Source organism: Rhinolophus sinicus, linkage group LG11 (genome assembly GCF_036562045.2).
Source record: "Rhinolophus sinicus isolate RSC01 linkage group LG11, ASM3656204v1, whole genome shotgun sequence".
Taxonomy (NCBI): domain Eukaryota; kingdom Metazoa; phylum Chordata; class Mammalia; order Chiroptera; family Rhinolophidae; genus Rhinolophus; species Rhinolophus sinicus.
This window is the reverse complement of record NC_133760.1, coordinates 17,267,048-17,286,786: the sequence shown is the minus strand read 5'-3', so window position 1 is coordinate 17,286,786 and position 19,739 is coordinate 17,267,048. Positions and strand designations below refer to the sequence as shown.

Here is a 19,739-nt window from a genome sequence, read left to right as displayed (position 1 = left end):
AGGTGGGATGGAGGAGTGCAGGAAAAAGAGAATTGTTCTGGGAGCAGTCGCCATGGCAATTAAGAAGTGCTGAAAATCAAGGAGGAAAAATATGCTAGATTCAGAAAACTTCTGTCTGCCAGTTGGTAGCTGGCAGAATTTCCAGGGTCCCTCACTCAGTCTGGTTCTCTTGGTTGGATTGTATTAAAATGCCTCACCCCGGTGGTTTTTTTTAAGTTCTGGAATTTTTTTTTTTTCTTAATCAAGTGAAGAGGTCATTTCTCCCGCTGTGTTTGCTGTCTTTAAATCCTGTTTGAGTTAGCATTCAGCCAGAACCTTTGTGGCTCTTCAGCCCTTGTCAGCTTCTTGAGACTAAAAAGACTCTACAAGCTGTCTTCCAGTTTTGTCTATTCTTTTAGGCATTTTTATCTTTGTCCCATGGCCTGTCCTCTGGTGAGGGTCCCATCTGGGCCAAGCATCTTTGGAAGTGTCCCTGGAAAGACCCTCGGGACTAGTGAAAATGGGGTTGTGTGCGGGAACATCTCAGCTTTTAATCAAACCATCACACTTATAATTTATTTAAGTAATCGGGCCTTCAGGTGGAGAAGGTAAGACTTGTAATATATCATGTTCGATATGGACATGTTAGGGTTTTATGACAGATAATCCCTTTGAAAGAACTTTAATCGTGATCTTTAAGGAATTGAGTTTGGTGAGGTGGGAATAGCCTGAAGTTCTGAGGAATGCTTTTACTCAGAGGAGCTGAGAGAGGGACAGAACAGATGGAAGTAACCTGGTTTTGTTAAGTACCCCTGAGAAGGAGAGTCTGCTTATCTGAGAGTCATCTCCGTGGAAGGTGTGTGGGGTATCTCAGAACTGTTTTGGGTTGGGAGGGAAAAGGTTGCTAAATATTTAACCACACGCTTACTGGAGGTACCACGCTACTAGTGTGTTGGTGCACGTGTGCTCAGTCCATTTTAAAATGTGGTGGCCATGAATGTATAGGGTTTTAGACATTACTTACCTAACTTTGGTTCATAAGAACAGAACTGTTTGTGTGTGGTTACAAGCTTAGAATTTCAGGTCTTTTATCACAACTAAGTGTACAAGATGGTCTCCTGAGTTAATAACCTTTGCCTAATACTATTTAAAAAGGGTGTTGTCGGGACATTATCATGCAAGTGTCCTTAGGTTTTGCCAGCGATGCTTCCCTTTCACTTTTGGAAAGTTCGCCTCTACCACAGGGTTGGCAAAGGGAAAATGGTGCTGTAACACTCAGGTTCATTGATTTGGATGAAATCTTGGGCAGAAGTGGAAGTCATTGTTTGAGATTGCCTGTGAGTTTGGTTTTTCAGTGTTGCGGAGAGAAAAGCTTTTTGTGTGTTCTGCCACCAGGGGATGTTGGGGGGCTCCTGATTGTGGCCTGGGGGTTCTGGACAGTCCATTACCAGTTAAGAGCGGACCGGTCACAAACTCTTCTTGCTTCAATTGTTGAATAAGTCTCAGGGGGAAATTCATCTACTCCCCTACCTTTCCATAATCATAGGGGTCAGTGTCGCCCTGCGAGTCCCAGAGTGCCTTGGTGTCATCATACTGGTGGGTTTCCCCACTGTATTAGATGTGGCAGTGTGGGACACTGAGTTGAAGTCCGCTGTCCTTGGCTGGAAAACACCCATTGTCTGGAGATTTGCTGGTTTCCCCTCGCAACAGCCTGTGAAATAAAAAATCCAGTTTGGTTTGCTTGCCCACTCAGATCCCACAGTTGGTGGGTTGGTTTGGCATGTTTTGCCTGGCGTGGCACCCTCTCGTGAAGTGCCCCTCAGCCCAGTTAGAAACAGCGTGCTGCTGAGGGGATCCAAATACAGTTTCATTCAGCCATGGAACGCGCTTTCCTTCCTGCACCTTCGACCAGGCCTTCTACCCAAGACGCCCCTGCAGGTCTGTGCTTTGGGCACAGCTCTGGTGGGTCCTGTAGTGTGCCAGGCTTATCAGACCATGCCGGGATGTGACAGGGTAGAGCAGGGCCTGCCCTCACCTTGGGGACGGGCAAACCTCACCATGGCAGGGAGGTACTGTAAATGGTGGCCTGGGTCCTCACGGGAGCACACCTGCCCTGCCGGAACTCCTCTGGTTGCCCGACTTCACTCTGGGCTTCTCCCACTCCTTTAACTACTTATTGGTATAAATGTCACCTCCTGTACATAGGCTCCGCCTCCTGCCCTTGCCTCCTACCCTTCTCCGTTGTACCTGGCGTAGACCTTTGTTGTACGTCATCAGTTGTTTCTGTTGCTTCCCCCCACCCCCCACCCCACGCTCGAAGAACACAAGTTCCCTATATCCAGGACCTACAGGGTTGGCTTCCTCTGTGGCTCCAGGACCTGGCACGTTGTAGGCAGACAATAACTGCCTTCTGAGCAGTTAGAGAACCCCATTGCTTTGGGGCATGTTTAAGTTGAGTGCCATTGACATGTGGAGTGGCTGTGGGCGGAAGGTTTACACTGGAGAGCCGTCTGCATAGAGAGGCCAGTTCAAGCACTGGCTGTGGGTAACCAGCACCTGCCCTACCACCCGCCATTGAAAGAACTCAGTGTAAAGACGTGTTGCTGGTTTTTCATGCTCTCTCCCTTCATTTCTAACTCTTCCTTCCCTATCAGATCTCTGCTAGAATGTATGCCTCGTGTCCCCACCAAGCACACACTCCTGTATCTTTCTTTCCCAAGATGCTGTGTCCCCAGGTACATTTCTGTGCTGGCGAGGGCACCAGAGGTGTGCACTTGGGTCCAAGAACAGCTGGCGTCTGGCAGGCTTTTGGCCTGGCCCTCTTTAGTTTAAATCCCTGCAGAGTAGTTTCTGGTCCTGGTGGAAAGTATACGATATTACCGCACAGGGCTTTTTCCCTGTGCCTCGCAAGTGCAGCTCTGGTATCAGGGTGAACCACCTGGGTGTTTTTAAGAGGAGGAAATATGCATTCAGTGAGACCCATGAGCAGTTCCGTGCCCAGCAGGTGTCCTGCCAGCCTGGCCAAATCAAGAGGCTCATGAGTCGATGGCCCCTCCTGCACACACAGCTGCTCCGTCTCCTCCCTCAACCTCTGGCCCTGCCCTGCGTTTCTGGGAACGTAGAACTCCAAGGACACGTCCTCCTGTAACTGAGGAGCTCTTCCCTTCTGTCGGGTGCATCATCCTGCTTTTCTGTCTTGGGACAGGTGAACTGATTGAAGGGAAGTCACCCCACCCTTCCTAACTTTTCTGCTCCCTTGGTAGTTTCCTAGAAAGTGCCGTCAATTGTACAATAAGCCCTGGAAATTCTTTTGTCTAAACCACACAGTTCGTGACTAAGGCCTTAAATTACCTTTACATGTTTTTGGTATGCTGCTAGAACACCCTTCAGGTACAAATGCCTTTCGGGAAGTGCCACCCGCTGCTGTGGTAGGGTGGCGTTTTGCACACGGGGTTGTGGGCCAGCTGTTTCTAGCACCTGGTAATTTGTGGAGTGGGGGCTGAGGGTCCCTGACACTGAACCTGGTGTGAGCCTTATTTACTCAGTAGTCTCTTACCTGTTCAGGAAGCCACGCTTAAGAAAATCAGACACATCTGTGTTTTTGTTTCTACATGTGCATCTCTCAGAAAAGAGAACAGAGCCACCATAGGCAACTCCCACTGTGGAAAGTTCTGTTTTTCCTTCTCCTGCACTTCTGCTTAGTCTCACACCAGAACCATTCCTTCTGGGTTTGAGGAGCAGATCGAACAATTTTCATGGGTCTTTGATTCACCTCTACAGACTTGCGTCCCCCCATCTTTGGTCTGTCCATCCTCTCCTTGGCTTGTTTACTTGGTTGTTTTTATCTTACTGTCATTTGGTTGACAGAACTTCAGCTACCTGGAGTACGCCATTCCTTTGGAAAAGGGTGGAATACATGTTTTGTTCCATTCCTCCTTTCGTCAGTGACTCTCTCACTGGTAGGGTGACCTCTGGGAGACAGCAGGACAGCGGCCACAGCCTGAGTGGACAGTCCATGTGACTCCTTGGTCAGAAGTGGTAGCACTCAGCCCAGCCCTGTACAAAAATACTCGGAAGCATTTTCTTTGCAGGTGGTATTTTATATTTTCTCCTGTTCACATACAGCTGTTTCTTTCATGTCTGGATACACACTCTTTTACAAAACCCTCGTGGCTGAGGGTTTACTCCTCAGGGCCCGCTCCTTTCAGGTGGTCCGTTCCCTGTGTTTGCTCTCTTCCACATCACTTAGGTGCAGGATAGCACGGGTCCCCTTGCTGAAGCCTGGCAAGCCACCGCCTGCGCCACCTTGGAGAAGAGAGCCCATGTGCTGTCAGCCACCTAGAGGACTGGCAGCCTGGGCACACGAGTAGCACAGGCCACGGTCCTTACTCTCGGCCAAGAGAGCCCAGAAGCTCTGAGAAGGGAAAGGTTTCCTCACTGGTCGTGCGGCAGCTCCAGCCCCAGCTGACGCCAGGCTGTTTGTGGTCCCGTAGTCGCCCCCGTGTGGGGTTGGTGACAGCTCACAGAAAAGATTACCGTGACTGTTAGAAGCTGCTGCTTCAGACCCCGTTATATGGCCTTGCTGAAACGTTTCTGAGTTCCCAAAACATCTGGCCGTGAGAGTTTCGGATAAGGCATTAGAGACCTGCATTGTCCCATGTGTACGGATACAGGTCCCGGGTCTAAGGAGATTGTGGTTGGCCCCTGGTGGCAGCATCAGGGTGGCACCTGGGCCTCTGCTCTGGTGCCCATGCCCACATGCCATGTCTGCTTCCCTGCACGGCGGCACCACGTGGCGACAGTCTCCTTATCTCCCGTTGCTATAGGTGCTGCCGTGTGGGAAACGACTTATATGAGTAATACACAGGCATTGGTTTTTGGTTTTTGGTCGTTTTGTTTTAAGGAAAATAACCTGTACAGAGAAGAAAGTAAAAATCCCCTATGCTGCCATTGCTCAGAGGTAATTATATTTCAGCATGCTGTCTCGGAGGCATTTTTCCATTAAAATAGCGATTGCTCTTGCAGTGCTCACTGCTCGTGTTATGCGAGGCACTGTGTGTGAGCACTCTGAATACACCCCTGTTCTGCTAGAGGAAACCACGGCTCAAAGTGAAGGGACGTGTCCACTGTCACTCAGCCAGAATTTGAACTTAGGCCTTCCATCCCATGGTACGTATTTTATAAAGGCATTAAAGCTGAATGTGCCCTGTGCATATTGACCCTGAAGAAGTGCTGAGAAAAGTCTGCCAGTGAGCCGTGGCCATTCCTTAGATTTGTAAGCTGTGGAGGACCTTGCACACTCACCTAGTTAGGTGCCTATGCCATTTTCACCATCCAGGGTGATGTTTGCTGTTTGCTCAGAGCTTCGTCAGCTCTCCTGTCCTCTCATACACCCACCAGTTTGCTTCTGGCCAGACCACCAAGGCCTCTCCTTGTCCTCTGCTGTCTGCTCCCTCTGCTCTAGGTCACGTGGTCAGGAGGCCGACAAGGATCACCGGATGTTACACGCTTAGTGTAACAGCCTCCGACAGCTGAGCACTGTGGGTTTGGCTGTAGAGATCGCTTTCTTGAGTTCTATTTGCATGAACTATAAGATTGAAGAACTCGTTTTAGTCATCTGTCACTTGAAAAGCCATTGTGTTGAATGGTTAGTCAAAAATTCAGGATATTATATTGTTGAGTGATTTGATTGTTTCTGTTTATTTTTTATTAAAGGAGAGACCATAAGCCCGGTACACCAGTGTGTACAGCCCTCAGTGTCTATCCTGGCCGGTGAGGGGACTAGATGGCAGTGGTCAGTGGGTAGATGCTATTCTGTCTTCATTGGGGTGACATTATATCATGTGCTTTACTGGGCATTTCTATGTGTGTCTACTGATTGTTTTTAGTGGCTGCGTATACTCCTTCGCATGGTTTATGTGACTGCTTATCAATCTGAAGATGGGTGGTGGTTTTCCATTTTGCTCTTGCGTATATTGAAAGTAACACCTTTGTAGAAACACACGCCTCTTTAAATCTGATCTAGTACACTTACTATGAATCCTGACTTCTGAAAAACTATTATTCTGTACTCATCATGTCACTCCCATGCATTAATTTCTAAATGAAGCAGGAAGATTTGAATACGTTCTAACCTCTCAAAAAAATTTAGTTTTTCTAATGAGAACAAAGAGAGAATCTTCCCCCAACTTAGATAAGAGCTCATGTAAAATATCATATTAAGGTTCTAGTGCAGTAACTATTACTATGAGAAAAAGGTAAGAAGTAAATATAGGAAAGAAGACCAGGGGAGAGAAAGGTGTTCTGTCACTTAGCATAAAATAAGCACGTTTTCTCTAAAACTTAAAGCAGTCATCCTGGGGTTGAGGAAGATGGGGAGATGTTGTTCAGAGGGTACAAACTTTCAGTTATATGATGAATCCAATGGACCTTAAAAAAAAGTCCTTAAATAAATAACTTAATCCCTCTCTCTCAAAAAAAAATAAAATAGAGAGAGAGTGAGAAATCATTCTGTTAGCTCTCTTAGGGGATAAAACTCTTAGGCATCTGTTCTTTTTGTTATAAGGTGCTATTAATAACTAAATATTTTCAAGGTAGAGATTATACAAATATTTAAGCTTTAAAACTAAGTCATCATAAATCCAGGATTTGACTTCAGCATTTCCACGTTCAGTGAACACTTAACTAACCGTTTCCTACAAGCCTGGCACTGCGCTTGCACCGGCAACACGTGATGGGCAGAAAGACAGACACGGTCCTGTCTGGTGGAGTCTCCATTCCATCAGGCAGGTTGTGATGTCCATGGCCAGTGCTGCAGGAGAGGGGGCTGTAAGGACCATCCTGAAGGGAGATGAGGGACCCTGAGGTAGGGGACTCAAGCAGCAATCTGAAAATAGATGAATTAAGTGATGAGGGAAGAGGAGAGGGAAGAATATGGTCACTGTGGGGGCAGCTGGTTAGAGCGCGTGCACTTAATAACATGGTTGCCGGTTCGATTCCCGCATGGGATGGTGGGCTGCACCACCCGCAACTAGATTGGGGGAAAAAACAGCGACTGGACTTGGAGCTGAGCTGCGCTCTCCACAACTAGACTGAAGGACAACGACTTGACTTGGAGATACTGGGTCCTGGAAAAAACACTGTTACCCAAAAAAATTTAAAAAAGAGAGAAAGAAAAGGTCACTGTGGGGAGCATGTGGGAGAGAGTGGGGGACACCAGTGAGGGAGTGCTTTCCCTAACCAGATGGGACTGGGCCATAGTCTAGACGGTGGTAGCGCAGGAGATAGGGGGGGTGAAAAGGGTCCAGTGATTCCCGGACCTGAGGGACCCCTTGGATTGACTGCACTAAGGCGCTCTGGAATAGGCTGGGACACAAGCAATGAGGATTTCCATCCTGGACGGACCAACGGAGATGTCGTCAGCAGGGCAGCTGGATACCTGCTTGGGGGGTGGGCGTCTCAACTAAGGGGCAGGGGTGGGAGTTTGCAGATCGATGGTGACCAAGGTCCGGGGCAGGAGACGGTTGGGGGGGCACAGGATAGTGGTCCAGGTCGTGCTGCTCTTTGGAAATCCCTGGGCTTTTTAAAGCTCCCACCTTATTTTAGAATTTGGCAGCCAAGGTTGGGAACTCGGTACTAAGAATGAGAAGAGAAGGGCCTGGTAGATCTTAGGTGAAAGGTGGTTCCACAAAACTGACCAGATGGCATCGCCTACCTGAGTCACTTCCCTGAGTCACTTCCCTCCTCCTCACCCCCAGACTTTCAAATTAGAGCGAGTTAGTGTTGAATTTTAAGGACATAAAATATTTTGTTCTGTAAATTTTGTTTAAATAACAAAATATGAAAAACCTGAAGTATAACCATTTCCTGCCCAGAATTGCTAATTAAGAGAAATATAACGAAACCCAGGTTTGTTGGGTGCTTCACGGTATTTTCACTCAGTGTTCTCCTGTGGGATGCCTCAGTCTCGTCGGTCGCTTTGAGATGTCCCATTGGGTGCATGTGGAATCAGAGGTTTGGAAAATGTGATGCATTGGTGAGTGGCCTTGTGACCGTATCCTGTCTGGTTTGGTGAAAGCCATGCCCATAGGTAGATTCCCTTCCTGCCTGTTTACTCTTATGAAGACGATTCTCTCTGCAAGTCATGTTGTCCTCTGTTTCAGGATGATGATCTGGAAGAGGGCGAAGTAAAGGACCCCAGTGACAGGAAGGTGAGGCCTCGTCCCACCTGCCGATTCTTCATGAAAGGTAATTGTCTGAGTGCGGGGCCTTTGCACGGTCCATTTGTGTGGCCTCAGCTTTTCCTAGGACTGTGGTGGTGGTTCAACCTTGCCGCGTGCCCTGGAGCCTGTGCAAGGCTGTTCGTGGGGCTAGACTGTGACAGTTAGTGGTGGTGGTTATGGTGATATGAATGGGAAATGATACATTCTTTTAATGGTCCTTCCGTTACTTTAATGACCAACTCAAGGGGGAGCCAGCCTGGTCGTTCTCACACTTATGGTTCCAGGCCCACCTGTTTACAACAGTCCCATGATTTTAACGTAGACTATAGCAATCGTTTTTCAAAGCGGTCCTTTTTATGAGGCAAAATACCACAGGTGCCAGTTTTGACATTTTCCCACCTCTGTAAGAAAAATTACCACTTTTCCGCAGTATGTATCCGATCAATTAGAATGGATTTCAGAATAGCAAAGGGATGGCCTCTGAAAGCAGCAAGGCTCCCTCTGTTCTGAAAGGTGAACAGTGCGAGTCAAGAAGCAGTAACAGGTGGCAGTGTGATAAAGTCTTGTTGAAAAGTCTGGAACAAAGTCTTGGGCAATTAGGAAGTGGAAATGAGAATTCCCAGTCTTAGGGTTTCTTTGACGTGCAGCAGTAGTTTGGGTAAATGTCTTGTGATCCAGCATTTTTCTTGGACAGGTAGGAAGATGTTTTTCTCTTGATTTTACTCTGACCCTTGATGAGATTGCTCACTGACCCAGCCTGCGTGTACTGTGTAAAGTTCACAAGAGCTTCCTGTACTTCTTTTCCAGATGTTGTGACACCATTATCCACTCTTCTTCCACCAATATCAAATTCCATACCATTCAGAGACCAGGTTAAAGGTACAAAATATACAGTATTCACTGCCTTTAGTCCCTCAAAGTCCCCTGCTCCAGAGGCCAGACTTCTTTCTCCTGGACCCAGAGTACTGCTGTGAAGCCAGAAGGAAGGGGAGGCTTGGAGGGGCAGACTTAGAGGTACCCGACGAGGCTCTCAGTGCTGTGCGCTGGCCTCATGGGGCGGGTGGGCTCGCGGGCACGTGGCAGCCCCATCTCACAGAGAGAGCAGCTCTGCGCTGGGTGGCCTTTGAATGACCCTCTCCCTGGTCCTGAGGGATGGCCCGGTGATGAGGGTGCGCGGGGGCCGAGGGACAAGCACACTCAGGATGCAGGACCCAGGTCAGCTCGCTCCCGGGGGCATGTGCTCTGGGCCTGTGCTGTGTCCGTGCTCATTTCTGCCACGTGGAAACACTTTGACTCGCCTGCATGTGACGGGCTCCACCGTGCCCGCAGGAGGGCAGCCCGCACGGTCATGTGCTGTAGAGCAGACGCGACATCCCGAGCAGCAGAGCCATGCTAAGGCCACAGATACGCATGCAGTACATTTCAGAAGGCATCGGAAGTGTCAGAAAATGGAAACTTGAGCAGAGCACCTCTTTTCCATAATGATGTAGGAGGAAATGTCAATTGTTTTCTGAAATTTCTAGATTAAAGCAATGGGGACAAATATGTATGCACATACGGAGATGGACTTGTGGTCATTTCCCGTTAGCGCTGTTCACAAATTGGCAGTCAGGACTAGCGCCAGAGGCCCCCACAGCAGGAGGCAGCAGCGCCCCACCATGCATGCCACAGAGGCTCTGATCTGGGTGCCCGGGTCACACCGCGGAAGTAGTTTCCAGAATTTAGCAAGGGAAGCATGCACACCGAGGAAGTTGTTGCTGGAACTGCAGATCAGCATCGTCAGGAGATGCCCGATGGCCAAGGACAGGATGCCATCTCCATGGACGTCACCAGGGTCACATCACAATAGGAGCAAGGTGCCACTAGGGTCAGACTAAGTGCTCAGTTTGGATTTCAGGGAGTGAGACCAGTGGGTAAGGCTTTCTGCGGTAGAAAAATCTGAAGCTAGTGGCAAGCGGCCTTTTTTGCAGCTGAACTGGGCATGACCAGTAACTTGTTTGGGAATTTAAAAAATATATATATTTACCTTTCCCCCCATACTGTTCGTTTATTCTACAGAGTAATGTGATATAGTACAAAAGGAAATGGTTGATTCTTTCTGTGTTCTAGAACATAGCTCCTGCCTTTTCTTAGTTATAAGAAAGTTTTTGGATGTAAATGTTTTTGCTTACCTGCAATTTATAAGCATGGTGTTCAATTGAGATGGGTATGTTTAAGTTCCCTCCAATCGCAAGAGAAGTCACTTTGAAGGTGAAGTTTGTTGTGTTTGGCGAGGGTGCGGAGAAATGGAATCCTCATACACTGCTGCTGGGAATATAAAATGGTGCAGCTGCTCTGGAAAACAGTCTGTCTGTGCCTCAGAAAGTGAAGGGTAGAGCTACCATATGACCCAGCAATTCCACGTTAGGTATCCATCCAGGAGAGATGAAAAATACATCCACACAAAAACTTGTACATGAATGTTCCCAGTGGCATTATTTGCAGTAGCCAAAAAGTGCCAACAACCCAAATGTCCACCAGCCGATGATGGTGGGGTTTACACATACAGTGAAATACTGTTCAGCCATAAAAAAGAATGAAGTACTGATATTTTAACATGGATGAACCTTGAGGACATTACATCAAATGAAAGAAGCCAGGCACCGAAGGCCACACATTGTACATTTCCACTTATGTAAACTGTCCAGTAGAAACAGATCCATAGAGACAAAGTAGATTAGTCATTGTCTAGGCTGGGGAGTTGGGGGTGGGAGCAGCAAGGGGTTGGTGGCTAATGAGTACAGGGTTTCCTTTTGGGGTGATGCAATGTTCTGGAATTAGATAGTGGTAGTGATTATACAGCTTTGCGAATGTACTAAAACCCCCTGAATTGTATACTTTAAATGGTAGTAATTTATGGTATGTGAATTATATCTTAATTTGGAAATTCTTTTTTAAAAAGTTTGTTGGCTATATTTCTATTACAAGTTGTGATCTGCAGATTAATCATTTAATTGCCCAAATGGACACATTGATATTTGTGACGGATGACAACAAAATGTACTTAAGAATACAAATTGAAACATTTTTAAAGCACCAGTATTTGTTTATGGTATACTTTTACCTTATATATTGATGTAGAATCATCAAGACACAAAGTTCTACTCACAAAGGCAAAAATAGCATTTTCGTGGAGCTGTATGCCCCTCTGGGTTTCTGATTCAGCTGTCAGTAGCACCCAGCCCATTCTGTGAGCCAGGCTTCCTTTTCTCTGCTTCTTCCTGTTCTCTCGCTCTTTTTTTAATTGTGGTAAAATGCACATAAAATTTGACCATCTTGACTATTTGAAAGTGTCAAATTCAGTGTCATTGAATACATTGATATTGTGGTCCTCACCACCCTCTGTCTCTAGAATGCTTTTCATCTTGTAAAACCGTCCCCATTAAACACTAATTCCTCTCTCCCCCCCAGCCCCCAGTGACTACCATTCTACTTTATTTCTCTATGAATTTGACTATTCTAGGTGCCTAATATACGTGGAATCATACAGTATTTTGTCTTTCTGTGACTGGCTTATTTCACTTAGCATAATGTCCTCAAGGCTTATCCGTGTTGTAACACACGTCAGAATTTCCTTCTTAAGGGTGAATAAAGAATACTCCATTGTGTGTAGAGACCACAGTTCGTTTATCCATTCATCCAACAATGGACATTTGGGTTGCTTCCATCTTTTCGCTGTTGTGAATAATGCTGCTGTGCATGTAGGTGGACAAATAATCTCTTCATGACCCTGCTTTCACATCTTTTGGGTATATATGCAGAGTTGGGATTTCTGGGTCATCTGGTAGTTCTGTTTTTAATTTTTTGAGGAACCGCCTGTTTTCCACAACGGGTTACCCACCAACAGTACACCGGGGTTCCGGTTTCTCACATCCTCGCCAACACTTGTGTTTTCCAAGTTTTCTCTAGTAACCATCCTAATGAAGTGAGACTGGTATCTCCTCATTGTGGTTTTGATTTGTACTTGCCTAACGACTCGTGATGGTGAGCACTTTTTCATGTGCTTTTTGGCTATTTGTATGTCTTCTTTGGAGAAATGTCTGTTGCTCATTTTTGACTCCCTATATTCTCTTGTGTTTAAAGCAACAGGTCTCAAAGTGTGGTCTGTGGACCCGTACAGGTCCTTGAAACTTTTTCAGGGCCTGAAAAGTCCCCTAAGATCAAAACTATTTTCATAATAATACTAAGTCTGCACTAATAGTCAGGTATGGATCACTATGTACTCACAGTTAAATCATGCCAATTTCACTTAACGAAGTCTGTGATAGAGCAGTAAAAATTATAATTAAATTTTACACTTGAGTACAGGTCTTTAAAAAAGAAAACAACTTTATTGAGATATAATTTACATGCCATAAAATGTGGCTGTTTTAAGTGAAGTGTACAATCCAGTGATTTTTTATTGCATTTACCAAGTTGTGCAGCCATCACCATAATCCAGTTTTAGAACATTTTCGTCACCCCAATAAGAACTCTCAGTACATGTCTTTTCTACGTTCAGTATGACAAAACTGCAAGTGCACACGGAGCCCCTCTGCTATGCTCTGACGTGCAAAAGATCCTCCCGGGAGGGCACGTACAAGGTTTGCACAGTGAACTGAGCCAGCAGCGCTTTCCAGGGAGCATGTGTTTGCTCGCAGGAACGACCATGACATCATGGTACCGCAGAGCCAGGTCTTCTCCAAGACTCACCAAGGGACTCTGCCTCTTTAAGGAAAACAACTGACGGTATCTGCTGCTAATGATAAATCAGCTCTGGAGTGAAAGTTAGAATTTAGGAGAGTTCTTATCTCCACCATGAACTTGACAGCTTTGTAGCGTTTAATGAACTCTTCCAAATGACCATTGTGTGGTGTTACAAAATCATACTTGGGTAGAAGACCCATTCACAGTTCAAGATAGATCAGTGGATTTCAGTGGAACAGTCGGAAGAGTTCAGTAATAGGGTTATAGATCCCGCATTGCCGCCATGAAGAAGGCTTCTTCATTTGGTAAGTGGCGCAGCATCAAGGACCATCCCAGAGTATCCGAAAAGGCGGTTAAAACGAAGCCCCTCCCTTGTCCAGCTACATTTCTGCCTGCAGCTGGATTTGCTTCACCTGCTTCAACCAAAACGACCTGGCACAAGAAATTGAATGCAGAAGCAGACATGAGAACCCAGCTGTCTACTATTCTGTGTCAGCATTAGAGATTTGCAAAAAGGAAAATAACACTACTCCTATCACTAGGTATTTTTTAAATATAGTTACTTTTCATAGAGCGTTTATGTTAACATTGTTAACGTAAATGACATGTGTTATATATTTTGTCTTTAAATTTTCTCAGTTTTAATTTCTACAGTGAATATCAGTAGATATAACCCATACGAGAAAAGGCTCTTTGGGGTCCTGGGACCAAAAAGTTAAGAGAACTGCTGGTTTCGAGTCTACATTATTTATAAAGAAACAGTCCAGAAATTATTTTAATTCTTTCGGCTACCATAATGGGTATTCCTTAAAGAAGTTAAAATATCTCAGAACTCTGTTGGATATCTGTGGGTGTTTGTCCATTTCTGTCACAGTTCTCTGAAGTGGCAAAGGAAAGGACACCTGAGTTGTGGTGTTACATTGTTACAACTTTGTATGTGATGGTTTGTTGGATTTATGCCTATTAGAATTTGCATTTGCAGAGCTGAGGTTTGTCCTTAATAGTTAATTGTTAGATTTGTAAATATTCTGCCTTCCCTTCATGAAGTACTTTAAACTGCTTTATTTTGTTTTCACAGTCTGAATATTTATTACCTATTCTGAGTTATTTAGACTAACAGGAAATGGGAGCAAGGAATATTTAAATAAGACCACTATGTCTTATTTAGAAATAAAGTCTTTAAAATGTTAGTGGGAAGCAAGTACTTTTTATGGAAACGCAGAGAGATCCTGCGGAATTATCGAGTGCTCTGTAAGATGCCTTGCAAACACAGTGGCAGCGCAGCCTGAGAAGTGGTGTCAGCCCTGCCCTGTGCTGTTCGCCGCTGGAACCAACAGTCAGAAATTGAAAAAGCTGTTAGTGTCTCAGGACCTCTATTCACAGACATGGCATGCTGTCTTCTGACACTGCAAACCATGGATTCCTTGAGCTGGTGTCGTGTGTGGGTTGTCACCAGTGGGTTGCTGGCGTGGGAGATGTGCATTTCATTTCCTGTCCTCTCTGTCTAGTTTCCTTGATTTCTGCTGGGGCCCATTAGGTTTCCTGCATGTATTGTGTCTGTTTCACTGATAAGAGTTTGGGCTGTTGCTGTTGAGCATACAGGTTCCTTTTTGTAGATATATTGTTTAGTAAAAAACGGCAAGGTTCAACACAGAGTGTATGATGTAACCAGGAAAAAATGGGGATGAGTACATTGACTGATTGATCCCCAATAAATTGATATCTGCCTCTGTGGAGACATGGAGATTTCACTGAATAGCTTTTAGAGTCTTTGGGTACTTTTTGTTTCCATGCATTCCTTTTATTAGGAAATATTTCATATATAAAATATGTAATGTTTACACAGACATAAAGAATGAAACAATTGCTTATGTGCCCACCATCCCGTTAAGAAAAAGAGCAGTGTCAATGCCCTTGAAGCCCTGTGTGTGCCGAAGTGAAGAAACTTGTCCCACTGTCCTGCCCTGTCACAGCTGCTTCCATTTCTTCTGTTCCCTTCTGGCTCATACCCATGTCCTTATATAATTGTAAGCCTATTTAGTCATCCAGTCAGCATCACAATCCACATAACTTTTGTGTATGTGAAGTTTCATTCAGAAGCAGACCACCATCCAATTTTAAAACCAGAAGATTGATTTTTGTTTACATTTCCCAGAGAATTATTTTTCCAAGTACATTTTTTTTTGCATTTTTTTTATTTATTGGGGTGACAATTGTTAGTAAAATTACATAGATTTCAGGTGTACAATTCTGTATTACATCATCTATAAATCCCATTGTGTGTTCATCACCCAGAGTCAGTTCTCCTTCCATCACCATACATTTGATCGCCCTTACGCTCATCTCCCACCCCCCACCCCTCTCCAAGTACATTTTTTAATTATGAAAGTATTATGTGCTGACAAGTGTCAAGAGAATAAAGGGTAAAAGTCTTTCTCTTTCCACAGTCACAGCAGTTCAGGGTGTATCCTTCCAGACTTCTTTCTATGCTGATAAAAATTCACATATAAAAGGCTACTGGGATTGCACTATTCCGACTGTTCTCTTTTTGCTTGCATTTGCTAGACATCTGTCCTTCTCCTGCTCTTTGGTGGCCAGGGGTCCAAACATATGCTCAGCAGGGATCTTAGCACGGCCAGGAGCAGGGGGGCCAAGGGGATGGGCTTCTGTCACCCACTGGTGTCTCGGAGGGGTGTGTGTCTCTGCTCTTACCTCTCACTTTGCTCGCGTGTTTCTTATCTACCTGTTCCTCTTTTCTCCCCTACCAAAAAAAAGTCTTGCTGTCAGTGGGCTGGCTGGCTCATGAGTGATGTTTTGTTTTGAAATTTTTTTAATTTAAAAAAGAACAGAGACTAACAAATACCTGTATATCCACTGTGTGTGTGTGTGTGTGTGTGTGTGTGTGTGTGTGTGTGGTGGATATATATATGTAAATTAGGTTAAAAATTATGGGAAAGTTGTGGTCTATATTGTTAATAGTTTTCTGTACTTGCAAATTTCTACAATGAGCTTTTTCTTTTTTCACTACGAAAGCAAGGTGGAATACAGTATGAGTTTTTATGAGTCAAATGGTGAAGTTGATAATGTCTTAGAATTCTTTATTTAGATGTGCGACTGCATAGTCTTTTTTTCTTTAAATCCCCTGAGACTGGGATTTTGAATCCTCTGTCGTACAGTATTTGACAATCTCTTCTATGTGATTTCTCAAACACCTTTAGGAATTTTAAAAGTTTATCTGTCATTTTGCATTCTCAGAGAAGCAATTTTTAGCGTGCCTTATTTTATATTTAATTTAGATTAATATATTATTAAATTGGTTTTAATACAAGTTTAAATATTCGTAATGTTTAAAATGTAAAGTTTAGCTTTTTCCTAAATACCAAATGATTATTTCTCTTTAATTTATGTTATATAAGGAAAAACAGGTTTTGTTCACAGAAATATTCAAATGGAATATGTTTAGAAGTGAATATATATTAAAAATGGTTTAAAGTTTACATGTTAACCCATTGGAAATATTTTTAAAACTACTTAGATACTTATTTTTGAACCTGTGCACATATTACCCACTCTAGAAATTAAATTGTAAAAAAGTGATTTACCATTAATTAGATTAAAAACTTTGGCTTCTTGCCTTCGGTGTTGAAAAGGCAAGTGGTTTCCTTGAATAACCCTAGTGTTTTCTCACTGAATAAAATTAACAGGTGACATTTTTTTTTGGTAAAGTATAAACGGTTAATTTATTATAATTGTCTATATGTTTTCTCTTTAACACATTTAAGTACCAGAAATATCCTGAAGTATTTTATGAGGCTTTTGATCGGAGAAATGCAAATTTACAGAGCTGGTAAAGATCACTCCCAGACAGGCGTGCAGAATTCTGGCCGTTTTTATGCTTGTTGATTTCTATTTCAGTATGCGTGGGTTTTGAGTCAGAATCACGATCCTGGACGTGCACCTGTGAGCCTCGCTGGAGGTGCAGTGTCTCTGAGTAGTAAACCCACAGAGCAGGGGCCGCTTCTAACTAGGAAGCTCTCAGACTTTTCTGTTTTTAGGCAAAAATGAACTATTCACACAGTGACTTTGGGGCTGTTTCCTCTAACACGTGACCAGCCACCTTCAGGGGCCCTTTAGGAAGCACTGCTCACTCTCCAGCTGAGGGTCTGGCCTAAGACTGTCCAGGCCTGCCTGCTGGGCACCTGCCTGTGTGGCGGTGAGGGCGGGAGTGCATGTGTGAGGAGTGAGCCCACACTTGCACAACTGCACTGGCCTCCTGGGGGGAGGTGACGGCCAGGGCAGCCCTGCTGTGAGCCCGGGCCTGCCACTGTCGCCCCTGGGCTTTGGCCTGTCCACCGTCAGGCTCAGTGCACCTTATGGGGTGGAGGGTGACACCTGCAGCCTGTGAGCGTGCTCAGCACACTGTCGGGCATGTCACAGGCCCTCAGAAAAGCTGCTGCCCAAGCAGAGCAGGCAGGAAGTGGACCTCATGCACTTGGGTTCTCGTAGACCCACTCTGACCTGACTTTTGTCTCCTTAGGGAACTGTACCTGGGGAATGAATTGTAGGTTTATTCACCCTGGAGTCAACGACAAGGGCAACTACTCCCTAATCACCAAAGCCGAACCTTTCCCGCCTAACGGTGCCCCGCCTCTTGGACCTCACCCACTGATGCCTGCCAACCCTTGGGTGCGTGAACACCTCTTTTCTTTAATTGCTAGCAAGTGAGACATCTAAGCTCTGTGAATCTCCAGCTTAAAGCACATTCATGTGCCTTATGTAAAAGCCATTTCTGTGACCTCGTAGTTACAAAGCCGCCTTCCAGATGCTTCCGTTGTCTCCATGTAGAGGTAACCCTAAATTCGGGGCAGCCATGTCAAGCCAGAGTGAGGCTCTGAGGAGAGAGCATCCACATGCAGCCAGCTGATGTTTAGTTGGTGTTTTTGCTCCCCTGTCTCTTTATAGATTTTCAAGTTTTGCTTGCTTTCTCAACTTTTCCTTCTCATTTTTTAATAGGGTGGGCCAGTAGTTGATGAAATTTTGCCTCCACCCCCTCCAGAACCCCCCACAGAGAGTGCATGGGAACGAGGACTTCGGCATGCAAAGGAGGTAACAGAATTCAGCAGAAAACCTGAGAAGAAAAATAGTAGTGGCGGTCCTTGCACCAAACTATGATTTCCTTGATCCAGAGACTGATTGAAAACTCAGTAAAGCCTCTGAAGTGATGGGTATATTTCTGCGATTTCTTTGAAGAGCTAGAGAATAGAAAGTGATGTCTAGCTATCTCTCTCAGGCATGCTAGGTCAGGACCACACCCAGGAGGCCAGGATTGCCAGCCTAGAATATGGGCCCCTGTCTTCATGTGGCTTGGGTAACATCGGGCCACACCCAGCTGGTGCTGCAGCCCCCAGCCACTCCCCACAATTAGCACACTCTGCTATTCCTGGAGGAGCCATCCTGTCTCCCTAGAGAGCCTTGGTGCACACAAGGGTCTCCCTTCTTCCCACTCCTACTCCAGGCTGCACTCTGGCCCCCGATGTCCAGGCTGCTTTCTGAGCCCCGTGTCGATTTCTTTTCAGTGAGATGACAAACTGAAAACTTTTCCTCGCTCCCACGGCACACACTTCACCAGCTCTCGCCTCTGAGACTTGAATGACTCTCTGCCGTGAGCAGACTTATACAGACCACACGTGGTCCTCATCACTGAATGGATACCTGGGCTCCCTGGTTTAGTGCTAGGACTATTCGTAGGAAGCAGCCACCTCTGTCACCCGTCCCAGAATGTGAGGAAGTTCCTCGCCCTGCTTAGTGCCAGGTATAGCTGTGTGCAGGGACAGAGACAGGACGCTCCAGTCCCGCAGAAGGGCACGTGGGATCCTGTGCCCTCACCCACTGAGCGCTCAGTTGTGTCGCTCCTGCAGGGCCGCTCCAGCCACACTGGCCAAGGATCGCTGTGCGGGTCAGATCAGGACAGGCTTCCCTTTGTTTTCCTAACAGTAACTAGTGTTGGCTTCTCTCTTCTCACCATGGTAGGTTTTAAAAAAAGCAACCATTCGAAAAGAACAGGAGCCTGATTTTGAAGAGAAAAGGTTCACTATGACCATTGGTGAAGATGAACGAGAGTTTGACAAAGAAAATGAGGTTTTCCGAGATTGGAATTATCGGATCACAAGAGATGTCAGAGACACAGCGTAAGGACTGGTTTGCTCTTCCTTCCCTTTGGAGAGAATTAAGTTGTCCCCAGATGTGTGGGGCTCAGGCCCTGGCGAGCAGCAGCACATAGGTTCCCCAAGGTGTGTGGGGGCTGGTGTCCATCTACGGTCCCTGGACTCGGAATGACATCCCGGAGATAATTCCACATGTTTAGCAATTGACTTGCCTCAGCTTCTGGGAAGGAAGGAAATGTTTTTGTGTCAGGGACGTGTGACTGGGGACGGCTCACAGCCACTTGGGTTCATATGAACTTTGAGTTTTTACAGCCGTTCTTAAAGCCCCTAAAGCCCCATAAGTTTCTTCCCCACCCCTCCCCAAGTTATGCAGGGACCAGGAAAACCTGTGAAATTTGTCACTAAAATCCAGGAGCGTGGCAGGTTTGATCCTTTTCACTGTAAATGCTGTCTTTATTATTTCTTCCAGATATTCTATTACTGGTCTCTTAAAAAATAATTACAGAGAAAGCATATATGGTTGAAAAACATAAGTCGAATCTTTCCAAATTGTATAACCTAATGAGTACAGCGCTTGTCTCCCAGTGTTCCTGCTCCCAGGGGAAAGCCTGGCTTTGTTGCGCTCACCTCTCAGGGAACAGAAAGAGGC

General features: G+C 45.5%; 1 protein-coding gene across 2 annotated transcripts in view; it reads left to right on the top strand.

Moving 5' to 3' along the window:
• Positions 1–19,739, top strand: part of ZC3H18 (zinc finger CCCH-type containing 18) — a 59,642-nt gene that overhangs the window by 8,104 nt on the left and 31,799 nt on the right. Inside the window, exons 3-7 of one of the 2 annotated variants that reach the window (XM_019742695.2) lie at positions 8,142–8,226; positions 9,009–9,080; positions 17,464–17,612; positions 17,940–18,032; positions 18,957–19,114. In XM_019742695.2, coding sequence (XP_019598254.2) covers positions 8,142–8,226; positions 9,009–9,080; positions 17,464–17,612; positions 17,940–18,032; positions 18,957–19,114 — 557 coding nt within the window. The remainder of the gene's footprint in view (positions 1–8,141; positions 8,227–9,008; positions 9,081–17,463; positions 17,613–17,939; positions 18,033–18,956; positions 19,115–19,739) is intronic. The other variant, XM_019742696.2, reaches the window with a different exon arrangement.